The sequence below is a fragment of the Falco cherrug genome, chromosome 3, assembly GCF_023634085.1.
Source record: "Falco cherrug isolate bFalChe1 chromosome 3, bFalChe1.pri, whole genome shotgun sequence".
Lineage (NCBI taxonomy): Eukaryota > Metazoa > Chordata > Aves > Falconiformes > Falconidae > Falco > Falco cherrug.
The window spans coordinates 20,320,782-20,334,575 of record NC_073699.1 but is presented as its reverse complement, the minus strand read 5'-3'; the positions used below and the strand labels follow the sequence as shown (position 1 = coordinate 20,334,575).

The following is a 13,794-nucleotide window of genomic DNA, read 5'->3' as shown; positions in this document are numbered from 1 at the left end:
CAGGCAGGTATTTCCCCTTTGATATTGCTTCACTGACCAAGCAATATGGCAACAGGCTCCATTTTAGCAAGAGAAAGAAACAGGAGCTATATTTTTAGGTTAAGGTACTGATGTTGCGCAGTGGAGTTACACTGTCACGATGCTGCAGTGATGTAGGAAATCAAACTCTTTTCAGTTTAGTGGCACAGGAGGCCTGACTTAATGAAATTGTCAGTGTTCTTAACAGGGGATTGTAGTGAGGGGGTATGAAGCCTGTGCATTTTAACAGTGCCTATTTAACCATTTCTCATCTCACAGAAATACCTCCTTTACTGAATCTCTTCTATGATCCCACCCATTGCTGAACTTCCTAGTTCCATTTATCCAAAACATTTATCCAAAAGCATGTGACAGTTTCATTGGAAAGTGATTTAGTTGGATTCTGTTCACTTGATCTCATCATTTGCCCTCTCTTTGTAATGCTTAGGGTGTCCCAGGAGCATCAGGTTCACCTGGAAGAGATGGAGCTCAAGGTCAAAGGGTAAGGTAAAATGAACACGTTTTACATTTAGGAGTTTCCATTCCCTAGTGGATATGTTTCCCAGCATGGGTGATTTATTATAGCTTACGTCACTTGTATTCTACCGCTTCCGGAGATCCATAACTGTGCAATCAGCAGAGAAGGGTGGAGTATCCTTTCATCTGCTGGATCAGGGTTGAGAAATGCCAAGTGAGTAATGGGGAGCTATGCACTATGTTTGCGTTTAAGGCATTTGGGAGGACTAGATGTCACTTGTGTCCAGCACTGCCAATTAGTCTACTTGCTTACAAGTTTAAAATTAGATGGTGGTTACATGGTACCTAATTAGATTGCCCTCAAATGCGATGATCTAAATTTGGTTTCTAGGTAATTAATGAACGACAGAGACAACTGGAAGGGTATTTAATAATGAATGTAGAACAATGCCTGTAGAAACTGGTGACATCAGGAAAAGTTGAATACTAATATAAAAATTTAGTCAACCTTATTCTGCTTCTGATAGAACAAATGAAGATATTTACAGTCTGTCTAGGAATCAGTAAAAAACTTTCATATTCATGTGTGTAGTTAAACCTAAGTCCTCTCTGTCTCCTTGGGGAGAGTTTTGTTTCATTATTAGTCAAGTGCTGGAAAGTTATTGTTAGCACAATACAAGGTTACTGTCTACAGCAGAACCTCATTATGAAATATAACTTTTCAGTTTGATTTGAACAAGATTTACATATTCATGATCCTTTTTTGGATATGTTAATGTAACTTGAACTTTAGAAAAATCTGGACCTTCCTTGGATTTCTGGCTTTAACCTGAGACCTTGTTATAAAAAAACATCCCTACAGTGAAACGTGTATTTGAGCTCACTATTATGAATTTAAGCACTGGCATATCTTTATGTATTAGAGTAATTCCACTGAAGTTAATGTAGAATTTGGGCAATGCATAATGTTTTTCCTCTAAAACCAAGAAAAGAAAGTAATTCTATTAAGGTAAAGGTTTATTCAACATTATCATCAGATGAATAACCTCCTAATCAGGTGAATAGCCTCATGATTTTCAATTAAGTTGTGGTAAAATATGAAAGTAAGTATATTCCTTTTCCTACTTCATAATACTGTGATGCCTTCTTTTGTATGTAAACTCATTTTTGCATGGTTTTAATGTCATCTTTTGGGCTGTGTTGGAATCTTTCCCCCTAAATTTCCCAAGCTGATATCACCTGTTCATCTCCAGGTTAATAGAGACTTGGAGTCTGATGGACATTTGGATTTTTGCCACTATGCTGTTTAATCTTGGTCGTAGCCAGGTTGAGGTGACTTGGTGCTAGATGCTGTAAATGTGAGTGGTATGTGCCTCTATTTTCTGAATTCCTGATCACGAGGGACACTGAGCATTCTGCAGTTCAGGGAGAAGAGAATGCTGTGTTTTTACTTTATTCTGTAGCTAATTTTATGCTTAACAGCGGAGGCCCTCAGCCATGTCTTGGTGTCAGCCAGCAGTTCCGAAGTGGTCTAGTTTTCCCACACGTGGAAGTCAGCAGGTTGTTGCAGAGAGATGGTATTTTTGAGAAAAGCTGGGAGCAAAACTAGTGCAGCAAAGGTTTTTGATACAGCCTGGACTGCTTATTCTGTAGAATTCTCTGCAGTGTTGCGTATAATAAGGTAGGCCAATTGCATAAATTGCTAGTTTTTATAGATATGGTAATAAGGCTTTGTTCATGCATTCACTTTCTTCTGGTGTTAATCAAAGGAGCTGAATAAATAGCCTAAATCTCATAAAATTAGATCTGTTAGCCTGTTATTGTCTCTGTGTGACCCTCATGCAATATTGTCCAGTAGTAATTATTTCTATGGCAACAAATAATTACGTTATACTAATTTTATGGTGTTGTAACTCATTTGATTCCTGTGAAGTTCTGACAACATAAAATTGCTTTTAATGGGTGAAGATTCAATCCAGTTGTTTCACCGCGGTCTCTTTGAAGGCCAAGCACTTGAGAAAGGCGTAATTCTAAAGGGCATAACTGCACCAACAGCAAAGGGGTACTGGAAAATTCTGGAGAAGTAAATTGCCTTTTTGTATAATGTTCTCTTTGTTGAGCTTCCTCCTGTTAGCCAAGATGCCAAACTGTTTTGCAGCTATTATGCTACGAGAACGGATTTTTAATATGTTATTCTTAGCTTAGCTATCATCTCCTCTATAGTATTTATTGTCCATTGAAATATTTTAATTATAGTGATACCAGTGCTGTGAAGTACTTAAACAGATGGCTAAATCACACTGATTTTAATGGGAGGTAAGCATGGGGCTGATATTTATTAGGAGATCTCTGAGAGCTTAGCTGAGCTAGGGATAATATGATATTAGACTCAGGAAGTCCTGGAATGGAGATTTTTTCCTTCCAGTTGCTGGCAGTTGGAATCACCACTTTTACAGTTCTTTTTCCTTCCCTTTTATTTTGATTTCTAGTGTTCATAATTTCTGGTTTTAGTTTTGAATTCAGTTGAGAAAATGTCCCTTTTTTCCTCTTAATGTTTTAATTCAACAATTAGTCTATAAAGGCTCTTTTTGTATTTCTGAAATTCTACTTTTTAGTCCCTGGTTTATTTGTTTTTCTTGGGTTTTAGTACCTCATTAAGACATAGAACATCTCCCCTGTCGGTTGTGTGAATTCATACAAAGATCATTTTCATAATGAATTACCCTCCCCATGAAAAAGAGTGGGATGTAATAAAAATACCATGTGAAGGCTGAATCAAAGTAAAAAATGTGTTCTCTGATAATAAAGAAAACTTTCTGAATATGCGTGATAGTATTTATACCTGTCTGGCAACAGGTTTAAATCTACATCTCAGATGCCATATGAGGAACAGTCCCCTCCCCTCTCATCACCTTCCAGTTATAAAAGAGTATAATAGAAGATTTTATAAAATAAAAAATTGTCTCTTTATATTTTATGGCTGGGTCTGTGGTTGTTTGGTGTTCTTGCTGTCCGTATTTGTAGCTGGCAATATAGAGAAGTTTTACTAAAGAGGACAGATTGTGCTTCTCCACCAACTCTCCCAAGCATATCGTGTTGAAAGATACAGCTTGAATTGCACGTGGGAGAGAATCCAAACCAACATCATGCTTCTGGTGAGTATGCAGACAGTAATTAGACTCCCTTGTGCTTTTGGTTACATCTCTTTCAGCCAAGCATATAAGTTTGGAAGCAGACTGTGACTGACCCTTGTTGAGATGTGTAGGTAGAGTGGGGAAAAGTCTCCCCTTTCCCATATCTGCACGGCTGCTATCCAAGGTCAGGTCACAACTGCAATCCCCGTTGTTTATTGTGAAGTGCAGGCCTTCCCGAGAGATAGATCTACACAGCTGCAACAAGAGAAGCCTAATATATCATCCTGAGTGGGAAGCATGCTCTGCTTGATGACATAATGTAGGGAGAGATCTCTATTACACTGACTCCCAAGTTTGTATCTCTCGTGTCCATGACATTGTTACTGCTTGCAGTTGCCTGGTAGTTTCCTTAGGAGTGTCTTCTCCTGGCCAAGTTTCTCCTTGGCAAAGAGGCATGGTTCTTCCTTAGCAGGTTAAAAAGTTACGGAGGAAGCTCTGTTGGATGTGCTTCCCTATATGTCTGCTGGGGTGGAACCACAGAGTTAAACTGTCAAGTGATCGATTTCTCTTGCTGAGCTGCTGCAGATAGTTTGGAGTCCAGAAGCATTGACCAATGTTGCCTTACTGTGCTTGAAGACACCGATCTGCAGTAAGATACCTCTAACTGATAGAAAGAATGATTCAGTCTCAAACATTTCTTCAGCTGCTGATGGCCCCTCTTGAGCTCACTCTGAGCAAAAGGGCAAAGAGACCAGCTGAGACACAAAGCCTTTGTCTGTAGGCTAGTAAATTAGATACTGCCAGAACAGGATTTTAAGCATTGGCTAGTGACCTATGCAGTGTAATGCTTGTCATTCCTCTTGGGAGTGTTGGGCTGGACCAACTCTTTCAGGACATTGTTTAGGGGACAGCATAGATCAGAAGCCATTTCCAGTAGGGAGTTCAGATGCACGTTCTTTTAGCGGGATTTATAGAGTCATAAAACAAAGGCTGGAAGGGACCTTCAGAGGACATCTAGTCCAACAGTCTGCTCAAAACAGGTCTGTTCAGATCAGGTTGCTCAGGTCCATGTTAAGTTGAGTCTTGAACACTTCCAAGTATGAAGATTCCACAACATCTCTGGGCAACCCATGACAATATTAAGTTTCATTGTAACATTTTTTTCCCAACTTTTAATCACAATTTCCCTTGTTTCCACATATGTCTGTTGCCTCTTGTCCTATCACTATGCACCTCTGAGAAGAGTCTGTTACATCTCTTTTGCCTCTGGTCAGGTAGTTTAGACAGCAATAAGGTTGCCAAGCAGAGCAAACCCACTTCTTTTGACCTTTCTTCATATGTCCTGTGACATATGAAGCCCCTGAACACCTTCATGTCCCTCCACTCTACCTGCTCCTGTATGTCAGTCTGCGTTGTACTGGGGAGACCAGAAGTAGACACAGAAGTCCAGATGTAGTCTTAAAAGCTCTCAGTGGAGAGCAAGGGGCATTTTCCTGAACCTTCAACTGAACCTGCTGGCTGCGCTCCTACAGCCAGGATGTGGTTTTCTGCCTTTGCTGCAGGGGCATGCTGATGACTGGTGCTTGACCTGTTTGCCCCCTGGGAGCCCCTGGTTCTTTTCCACAAAGCCACAGAAATGCAGTTATGTATGTTGATATGAGCTGTGTCACATCTTTTCTCTTTATTGACAAGCAAAGGCATAGTCAAAGGGATACACAAAGGAAGGAGTATTATCTTCCAGATGTTAATCTTAATAGCACACTGCAAATCCTGGAGGAGAAATATGACTGATTAACAAAAGATATGCAAGAAATGAATTTTGAGGAATTAATAGTAAAATCATTTCAGACTACCAGTTTGTGGATGGCACTGATAGTTTCATAAGGAAAAAGAGGAGAAGGTAAGTCAACATCATTGGGTGTTAAGACAGAACTAGCCTATTTTGATTAAATAAGGGTTGTGTGTTCTGAGCAATGTTTCAAAAATAAAAACCAAATCCACCCACATTTCTGCTCTTTTTCTGGGTTAGCTTTAATTAAAAATAACTCATGTTGGTGCAAAATCTTTTGCAAGCTACATCTTAGATTCATAGACTGAGATAGTGTTTAGTAATATTTCTCTGATGATCACGATGTTTTATCTTGAAAGCGGGAATATTTGTTTTTTAATTTTTCATCAGAAAAAGGAGAAAAAATGAGGAAAATTAAATAAATAAAAAAAAGACAAGACAGTCATGGGTCCCAGCCTGCAGTGTTGTTTTGTTTTTAAAGGCTGTACGTGAAAGTCTTTCAAGCCTGGGCTCAGTAGCTTCAGTTAAGGTTTTGCCACAGCATCTAGGGCTACTTGAAAAATCATAACTCCACAAGTACCCCAAACAAATTCCAGGCTACCAAAAGCTGAAGAGTTTATAGTGAGATCAGCAGCAGTACTGAATTCAGAAGAGGTGAGATTTTACAGGGATTTAGGTGGTGCCTACGTTCTGTAATGTCATTTGTATTCTGGCCAATAAAATCTGTTATAAAAAAAAAAATCTGTCATAACTACAGTGTTTCTCCATAATTGTTTATCCTGCCATTAGCAAAATATGTCCTGATTTAAGTTAACCTTTCAATATAATATACACCTTGATTCTAAACTGCCATGCATCTGAGGTCACGCATCAAAGTCTGTCCCATCCTGCTTTTGGATCTGCAGCTCCATGGGGGACATTCAGTGGCTCTGATCCGTCATTCCTGCCCTGGATGTGACTCATCAGAGAGAAAGCGCTGTTGTGCTGTGTAATTCCCCCAGTCATTCTGGAGGTGGTTGAGCAAACACGAGACTTCAAGAAATGGGAGGGTAAATAACATCTTTAAGGCTTCAGTGCTCGGAGTACAACTTTGTGAATTCTCACAGTGCTGTCTTTTCATCTATGTTACATGGACCAAAAAGATAATGAGAGAAAGAGCCAGAAGAAATACATTCCCAGTCTTCCTGCCAATTTCCTGGTACCTATTAACTACTCACAAGTTCAGAATGAGTATCATCAGATCCGTTCTGGCCATTGGATGGTCTGAGTAACATCACTTCCAACCCTGCTGGCAGCACAGATTTGTATCTTTGGACTTTTACCTGTATAAGAGAATAGGTACTGTCCCGATCTTTGTTGAACCAAACCTCTCTTTGACTTCATTTATAAATAGCAATTTCCATATCTAACAAATACGGTAGGAGGCAATTTTTTTGTGGGCAAGCAATACAGACACAGTGCCAAGAGAAATGAATTGTAGAATGGACAGGGGATGATTCTTGAGCAGCCAAGAGTAAGAACGCTGCTCAAAAGAAAGAAATTGTTGAAACATGAATTGTTGAAAGAAAGAAATATGTTGAAAGGAAATGTCGTTCTGATCGTACTGGTAATTCTACTCTTTAACTGGGATGGGAGGAGGGCCATACAGCATTATTTTTCTTTAGAAGCTTGTGTGAAGCCCCACTAGATCCTAGAAGTTAGTAGAAAGCTCTACATTTCCCTCCTCCTATTTAAATTAAGCCCTTAAGAGGGTCTGACCAGTTTTCATCCTGCTTTAGGACTGATCAAAAATAAATGCTTTAAAAAGTGAAACATACCTGTAAATATGAAGGTATCAGTCTCCCTGAAGGTTTTACTGTTATGAAAACAAGTCTAGTTTGTGTTATCTGTTAGGGACTTCCATGTTACTATAGAACTGTGAAGATCTATCACTGAATTTTTCAAAACATTTTTCACAACTGAATGCTTCTGCCAGAGAATATCAGAAACCCTATTTTATAATTTGTAATGCATTTCAAAGTTCCTTATACTATTTTCTGTTTCCTTTAGAAACACCAGTTTTGAAGACTGAACACACTTTCTTTTGCAGATTTGTTTAACTGAGCTAAGCAATCTTTTCTCTGTATATGTCTTCAAAGTACCGTGATAGAGACACTATTAGTATCTTTTATTTGATGCCACTCACTTGTTACATTTGCTTTAGTTCTTACCATGATAGGGGAGCTGCTTTGGTCCCTGAAGCTTCAGGAACCATCTGGCTACATTGTGAAATAGGAAAATATTTCCTTATCAAGTCTAAGGATGCATAGATGACATAATATGAGTTGACTATGTGGCTTATTTTATCATCAAAAACACCCTTCTGGTGGACTTTTAAAAAATCCTTTCCAGGTATATGGCAGATAATATTCCCCAGCCAGTTTTTTTTAATGCCATATGATAGCAGGCTTGAATCATAGTTTCCAAATTATGTAAAGCACAAAACTAGTAGTTCATGCTATATTCATTACTAAAACCATGTCAGAAATAAAGTTTCAGAAAAAAAGTAAAAAATGAAAAAGCTGTGATTTTTTTTTTTTCTGAAGCTCTTTGAGATACTGAGGCCTAGAATGTTCTTTACTGTGTGTCAGCATAAACATTTTCAAACCCCCTCTTTCCTTCTACTCTCACCTCCATATTCTGGTCTTGAGCCAGAGATAAGTTCATACTTCTCCTTTTTAGGCTGTGTAGTAATTAAAGAATTGACATCAGCAGGCTGGTCAGAAACCTATGCTTTATAGCATGTGGATACAAAATGTGCATATTGGTTAATTTGCAAGAATACTTTATTAGTGGTGTGTTTCTTCTACATCTGGTCAGTCTTTTTTCTATGATTTGCTTGCTTTCCACTTTCCAAGTTATCTATAGTTTTTGGCTCTCGTTTCTGGAAGCTCTGAAGCACGTTCATAATGTAAACCACATGAGCATTCCTGCTACTTCCTGAATCAGGACCTCGGTGATAGCTAGTACATATGTACAGTATTGCTGGGCAGAGAGGTGGACTCTCAATTGCCATCTTTCAGCACTTAATCAGTGGGACTGTGAATAGTTGCAACCAGTGAGAACAGATGTAGAAGCGTGACCCGTTTTGTGGTAGAGAAGTTTGACAGCAAACCCCCTCATTTACCTTGCTATAGCAATGTTATAAGTGAAATCCACTCAGAGGTGAAAACTGCCGGTGCAGAGTTTTGCGTTGCTGCTTCTTACTTCAAAAGCATTGTGAGACTAGTTAGGTTTTGTTGGGTTATTTTTTTTCAAATATCGGTGACACTCTTTTTCCTTTGCAGAAATAAAACCTCCCCAGGGCAAATAAGGGAATTTTATTCCAAGAAACCACTACCACCAGTTATTAATTTAAGAAAAAACAAGAACAAAAAGGAAAGAAAAAATCTTTTAGATGAAATGGAACAGATTCACGAAGTACATATAAAAAGCTGATAAAATTGCATGTATTTCTCTTTTATAGGGTCTTCCTGGCAAAGATGGACCCACAGGCCCACAAGGACCTCCTGGCCCAACGGTGAGTATTGCGCGTGGAATTTGTTACAGTAGTCAGTAAGATTTGGAGGGATATTTAGCCTTCTGTGGACAGACCAAGGCCAAAGGTTTTCCTTGGAAATTAAAATTCTCGTGATGCATGGGGTTGCAGAGAGCTGCTTGTCCAGTGTCATTTCTTTGCACTTACTTACCTCAAGAAAAAATGTCTCCCATGGGAAGGGGAGATGGTTGTTCCACCAATAGATTGGTATCTTGTTCTTAGTCAAGTAACTGCACTATATAAAGGGAATTAGCGTAACATTTGAAATAAGACTTCCTTTTTGTAAGAAATCCCAGTTAGGATTGTTAGTTGAAGTGAATTGCAAGTTTTGCTTGGACTGGAGGCTGGAGGTGAGTGCAGGTATTCAAATGCTCACATAGAATAACCAAGGAAGACAGCAGAAGCCGCATTCAGCCTTCAAAGCAAGGTGTGTGTTGCATCTACAATTAGTCTCATCCTTCTCAGCTAGGGCAGCTAAGCAAAGTTAACGTCTTCTTGACAGATTTAAGATGTTGGGTGAAACTGCTGATTTTATTGAGAACTCGCCAAGCAATCCTGTTCTTTTTACAAAGAATGTTCTATGTCATTCCCCCTGAACACGGTAGTATCATCACAAGATTCAGTCTAGCCATTCAGCAGAAAAACCGTTCCAGAAAGCAACACAAGTCCATTTTTCTCAAGTGCTTTCCTCAGAGCTGTGCTTCTGGTGCTCTTTTTCCTGCAGCATGTACTACTTAGTCCTCTCTTCCAAAATCTCCAGTCTTTGATTGGCAGAACTGTGTACCGTCTGCTTTGTGCACTTCTTCTCCATCACACAATTATTTCTCTAATCAGCTTTTATGGATGTTGATTGTCATCACCACTGTTTTCTTTCTCTTTTTCCATGTAGGGCATACCTGGTGCTCCAGGTGTTCCAGGTGTTACTGGAAGCCAGGGGCCACAAGGTGATGTTGGAGCTCCTGTAAGTAAAATAAATATTGCTATATTTGCTGTTGTGCATTAGTTGGTTTCTGATCCTGGCTTCAGTGTTTTACAGTGATGCCTCAACATTTATGGCTTATGATCTGTTTGCAGTTAGTGGCTAAAAAAAGCATCATGTTAGTCTGTCTTTGTTCATTCTTCAAAATTAAATCTATTTGTTGATCTTACCTACAATGTTTGGGATATAGGGATTACAGAGTCAAAACACAAGACGAAAACACAGAAGTTAAAAACATAACCCTATGTGAATTTGTAGTCTGTATGTAATTACTTTCCCCTTTTTTCCCCTTTGCAGTTCAAGCAACTCTTGGGAAATTAAAGTATGCCATTTACTAACCTAAATATTTCCAAATTATTATTCTGATTTTCAAACGATGAAAATATTGCATGAATAAAAAGCTGGCTTTTGTGGTTACTTTGGGTTTACATCAGAAGTACTGACTAATGATCAGAGCTTGTTGTAGGTTGTTATTATAGATTTGACCGTCAGTTTCACTGAGTGGAATATTACACCCTCGATATCTAAAATTAGCATTAGGAACCTCTAATACTAGGTTTGTCTTTCAGATATTATTTTCTGTATTATTAAAACCTCCCAGTTTAACTAGAAGAAAGGAATATATCTATAAAATGAGCGTGTATATTACAGAAAAGAGAGGATTTACAGTGGACCTCTTTTTCTCTGTAGCAGTTAGTATTGTGTATTCACATTTTAACATTTGACCACTTGGTTAATTATAAAGCCCGCTTAGGTTTTTTTCCATATATCACAGTGAATGTTCTATTTAATTTTTAGAGAGTTCAGAATGGGATGGTGTGTATTTCTGACTTGATTTGTAGAATAGAAATTTTTCTTTCCAAAATCCAGTCTGCTTTGGAGACTTAGTCCAGTGCAAGCATTTTTATTTCGTTAGGTAGAAATGAAATGATTGATAATATATAAGCAAAGATAATTACCTAATGCCCAGTTCTGCATAGTTTCTAAGTGTAATCATGAAATCTACTAAGGAGATTTGATGAGCTATGGAACTTATTACTATCAACGTATAACATGCTGACTATTCTGTTCCTGTCCAAACACATGTTCCAGATATGGAACTAAATTTCCTAGATATTCCTGTGAGTCATGTAAGCCCTCTGCTGTGAATGTTTAGACTCTAGTCGTTCTGAGAAAACAGCTAGGTGGGTGAAAAATTATTAAGCTTCAGTAACTGCCTTTCCCAAAAGGTAGGGTAATAGAAATGAGACCTAGAAATAATCTTGCAGTCTTTGTAGGAGTTTCTTCTTTCTCAGGATAGAATAAGCTGTGCTTTAACCATGCACCAGTTGGCTGGTTATCTCTTCATGCAGACATTTCCTCACTTTAGGAGTTTCTGAGAGATGTCAATCCTACCCCAAAAGTTTCCGTAGGTGAAGCTGTAGCTGCCCTGGACAACTTGTTCCAATCCGTAATGATCCTTACCATCATTACATTATTACGTTATCTCTAATGTCATACTTAATTTTCTGTGCAGTTGAATCCCATTGCGGACTCTGTTCTTAGAAGATGCAGAGTCTTCATGCAGCAAATGCTACAAATTTCAGACATATTTTGTCACCCACCAGACTTCTCTTCCTTATACTCAGTGATAATTAGACCCAGTTCATCCATGTGAAATGCATCATCTGGTGACCTGCGCTTGCTGCCATTTTAAACAAAAGAATTCAGTATATGACAACTCCCTGAGAAAGTCATTGTTGCCATGTAGTTGCTGAAGATCAACACTTTGTTGCATACAGAAATGGAAAAACTGTATTTGTTTTTGTCATGTAGCTTTCTGAAACCTTGCTCCTTGTTTATTTTTTCTCCTTTTACTGTAATGCTGCAAGGGAGACTGCTTAGGTGTTAAAATTTGTGAGCAAGAACAAAATGAGAATTAATTTTTTATTGAATCTTTTCATAGGGTCCTCCTGGAGCTAAGGGTGAACGGGGTGAACGGGTAAGTTTGTGTTCACATTAGCCACCATTTTGTTTCCTGTCTGGCCTTCTGTTTCATAAAAAGCGTTATCCAGCAATTAATGTTTCTCTGTGTTTACAGGCACAATAGTTTTCTCTATGCAATCAAGCAAACTTTCCTTCTTTTTCAGACATTGTTTTATATATAGCTACATTAATGTGTTGAAGGTGAGAAGTATGTGCCTTTAAGCATGCCCCCAAATCTCTCTTTAGGGTTATCTTCTCAGACCTCTGTTTGATGGCTAAAAACAGTAATGGGAACCAGGGAAATCCCAAGACTCCTTTGGCTTTTTTTCTCATCTGAGAGGACACAATGTCTCAGGGATAATAAATGCCTTTAATTACTTTAAGTGTTTTGGAGCAGAAACGATGCAACAAATTGTGTTATGACACTGCTGCTGTTGTTATCCAGGGTGATCTCCAGTCCCAAGCAATGGTGCGTGCAGTTGCCCGTCAAGTGTGTGAACAACTCATCCAGGGTAAATCCATCGATAGTCAAATGTTTCTATTTCTAGAATAGATCTTTTCCTGCTACAATTACTTACAAATATGAGGCTTTTCAAAGCATCCAAGGGGATCTGTTTGTTTTAGGCTAGACAGTCAGGATTTGTGTTTGAACTAGGTTTATGTTCAACTGGTTTTCTATCCAACTAGAGCTGATTAGCATCAACCGTCTAAAAAAAAAAAGCCTGAATTGTCTGAAAGATATCGTATACACCAGCTTCTGCTGCAGCAGATTTAAATTTTATAGACATAAAATACAAAAAACCCCACCAAAGCAAGGAAATAAAATTCTACGTAACAGTTCTTCTATTTCCCTATTCCTTTTCCTGTTTCTTCACCAAAAAGTGTATTATCAAAGCATGACAAACCACAGCCTTGAGGACCTGCCAGTGTTCTATTCAAACTCAGCTGAACCAGATTCTCCACTGCAACTTGAACATTATGACCTTTTTTTTTCCTGACAGGTCATATGGCCAGATATAACTCAATTCTGAACCAGATTCCAAGTCAGTCTGTCTCAACACGAACCATTGCGGGACCTCCTGGTGAGCCAGGACGGCCAGGGGCTCCAGGGCCACAGGGTGAGCAAGGATCACCAGGCATGCAAGGGTTTCCAGGAAGCCCTGGTCAACCAGGAAGACCAGGAGAAAGAGGTAGGCTTCGTACTTCACACGTACAAAAACATACCTCTGCTTTCCTGATACATTCTGATGGCTCGTGTCTCCTGGCTAAAGGTGAGAACAACAGTGTTCTCACTAGTTGATTGGTGAGCTCAACACAGACCGTAATGAAAGCTCCAGAGACTCAGTCATGAAGGTAAACGCAGGCTTTGGCACGTGTGATTTGGCAGGGTCAGACAGAGATTTAATGCCTAAACAGATGAAAGATTGGTAGCATCTAACTGGGCACATTCCATCACAGCATGCTTTCATCTTAGAAGGGCTCTGAAGTGAGATGGATCGCTAAATGTGTAAGCAAAGGAGCTTTTGAAGAAAGTCAGCTGCAAAACTGACAGGTCCATGCTGGGGAGAGATTGACCTTTTCTGCTAAACTTGAAATATGTCAGTCTGAACATTTCTTAATTATGATCATCTGAAAGGAGCCAGGTTGATGATAAGAGGGGAAAAGTCCTAGTTTATGAGGGGTTGAGAGGATCAAGGAGAGGAAACGGTGAGGTCAGAAAGAAGTAATACAATTACCTGTTCATTTAGAAGAGTTCTTTTCTGTATTCTTTTTTAGGTGTAGGCTAGATCCCTTTTGCCTTTCCTCTAGCAGCACTGCCTAATAAAGAAACAAGCCTCATGTTTTGATTTACTCT

At 38.9% G+C, this 13,794-nt stretch overlaps 1 protein-coding gene across 4 annotated transcripts in view; it reads left to right on the top strand.

Moving 5' to 3' along the window:
• The window catches only part of COL14A1 (collagen type XIV alpha 1 chain), a 123,668-nt gene that overhangs the window by 98,774 nt on the left and 11,100 nt on the right, over positions 1 to 13,794 (top strand). For all 4 annotated transcript variants that reach the window (XM_055705621.1, XM_055705620.1, XM_055705622.1 and 1 more), the window contains 6 exons: positions 467 to 520; positions 8,924 to 8,977; positions 9,885 to 9,956; positions 11,920 to 11,955; positions 12,385 to 12,451; positions 12,941 to 13,129. In XM_055705621.1, coding sequence (XP_055561596.1) covers positions 467 to 520; positions 8,924 to 8,977; positions 9,885 to 9,956; positions 11,920 to 11,955; positions 12,385 to 12,451; positions 12,941 to 13,129 — 472 coding nt within the window. The remainder of the gene's footprint in view (positions 1 to 466; positions 521 to 8,923; positions 8,978 to 9,884; positions 9,957 to 11,919; positions 11,956 to 12,384; positions 12,452 to 12,940; positions 13,130 to 13,794) is intronic.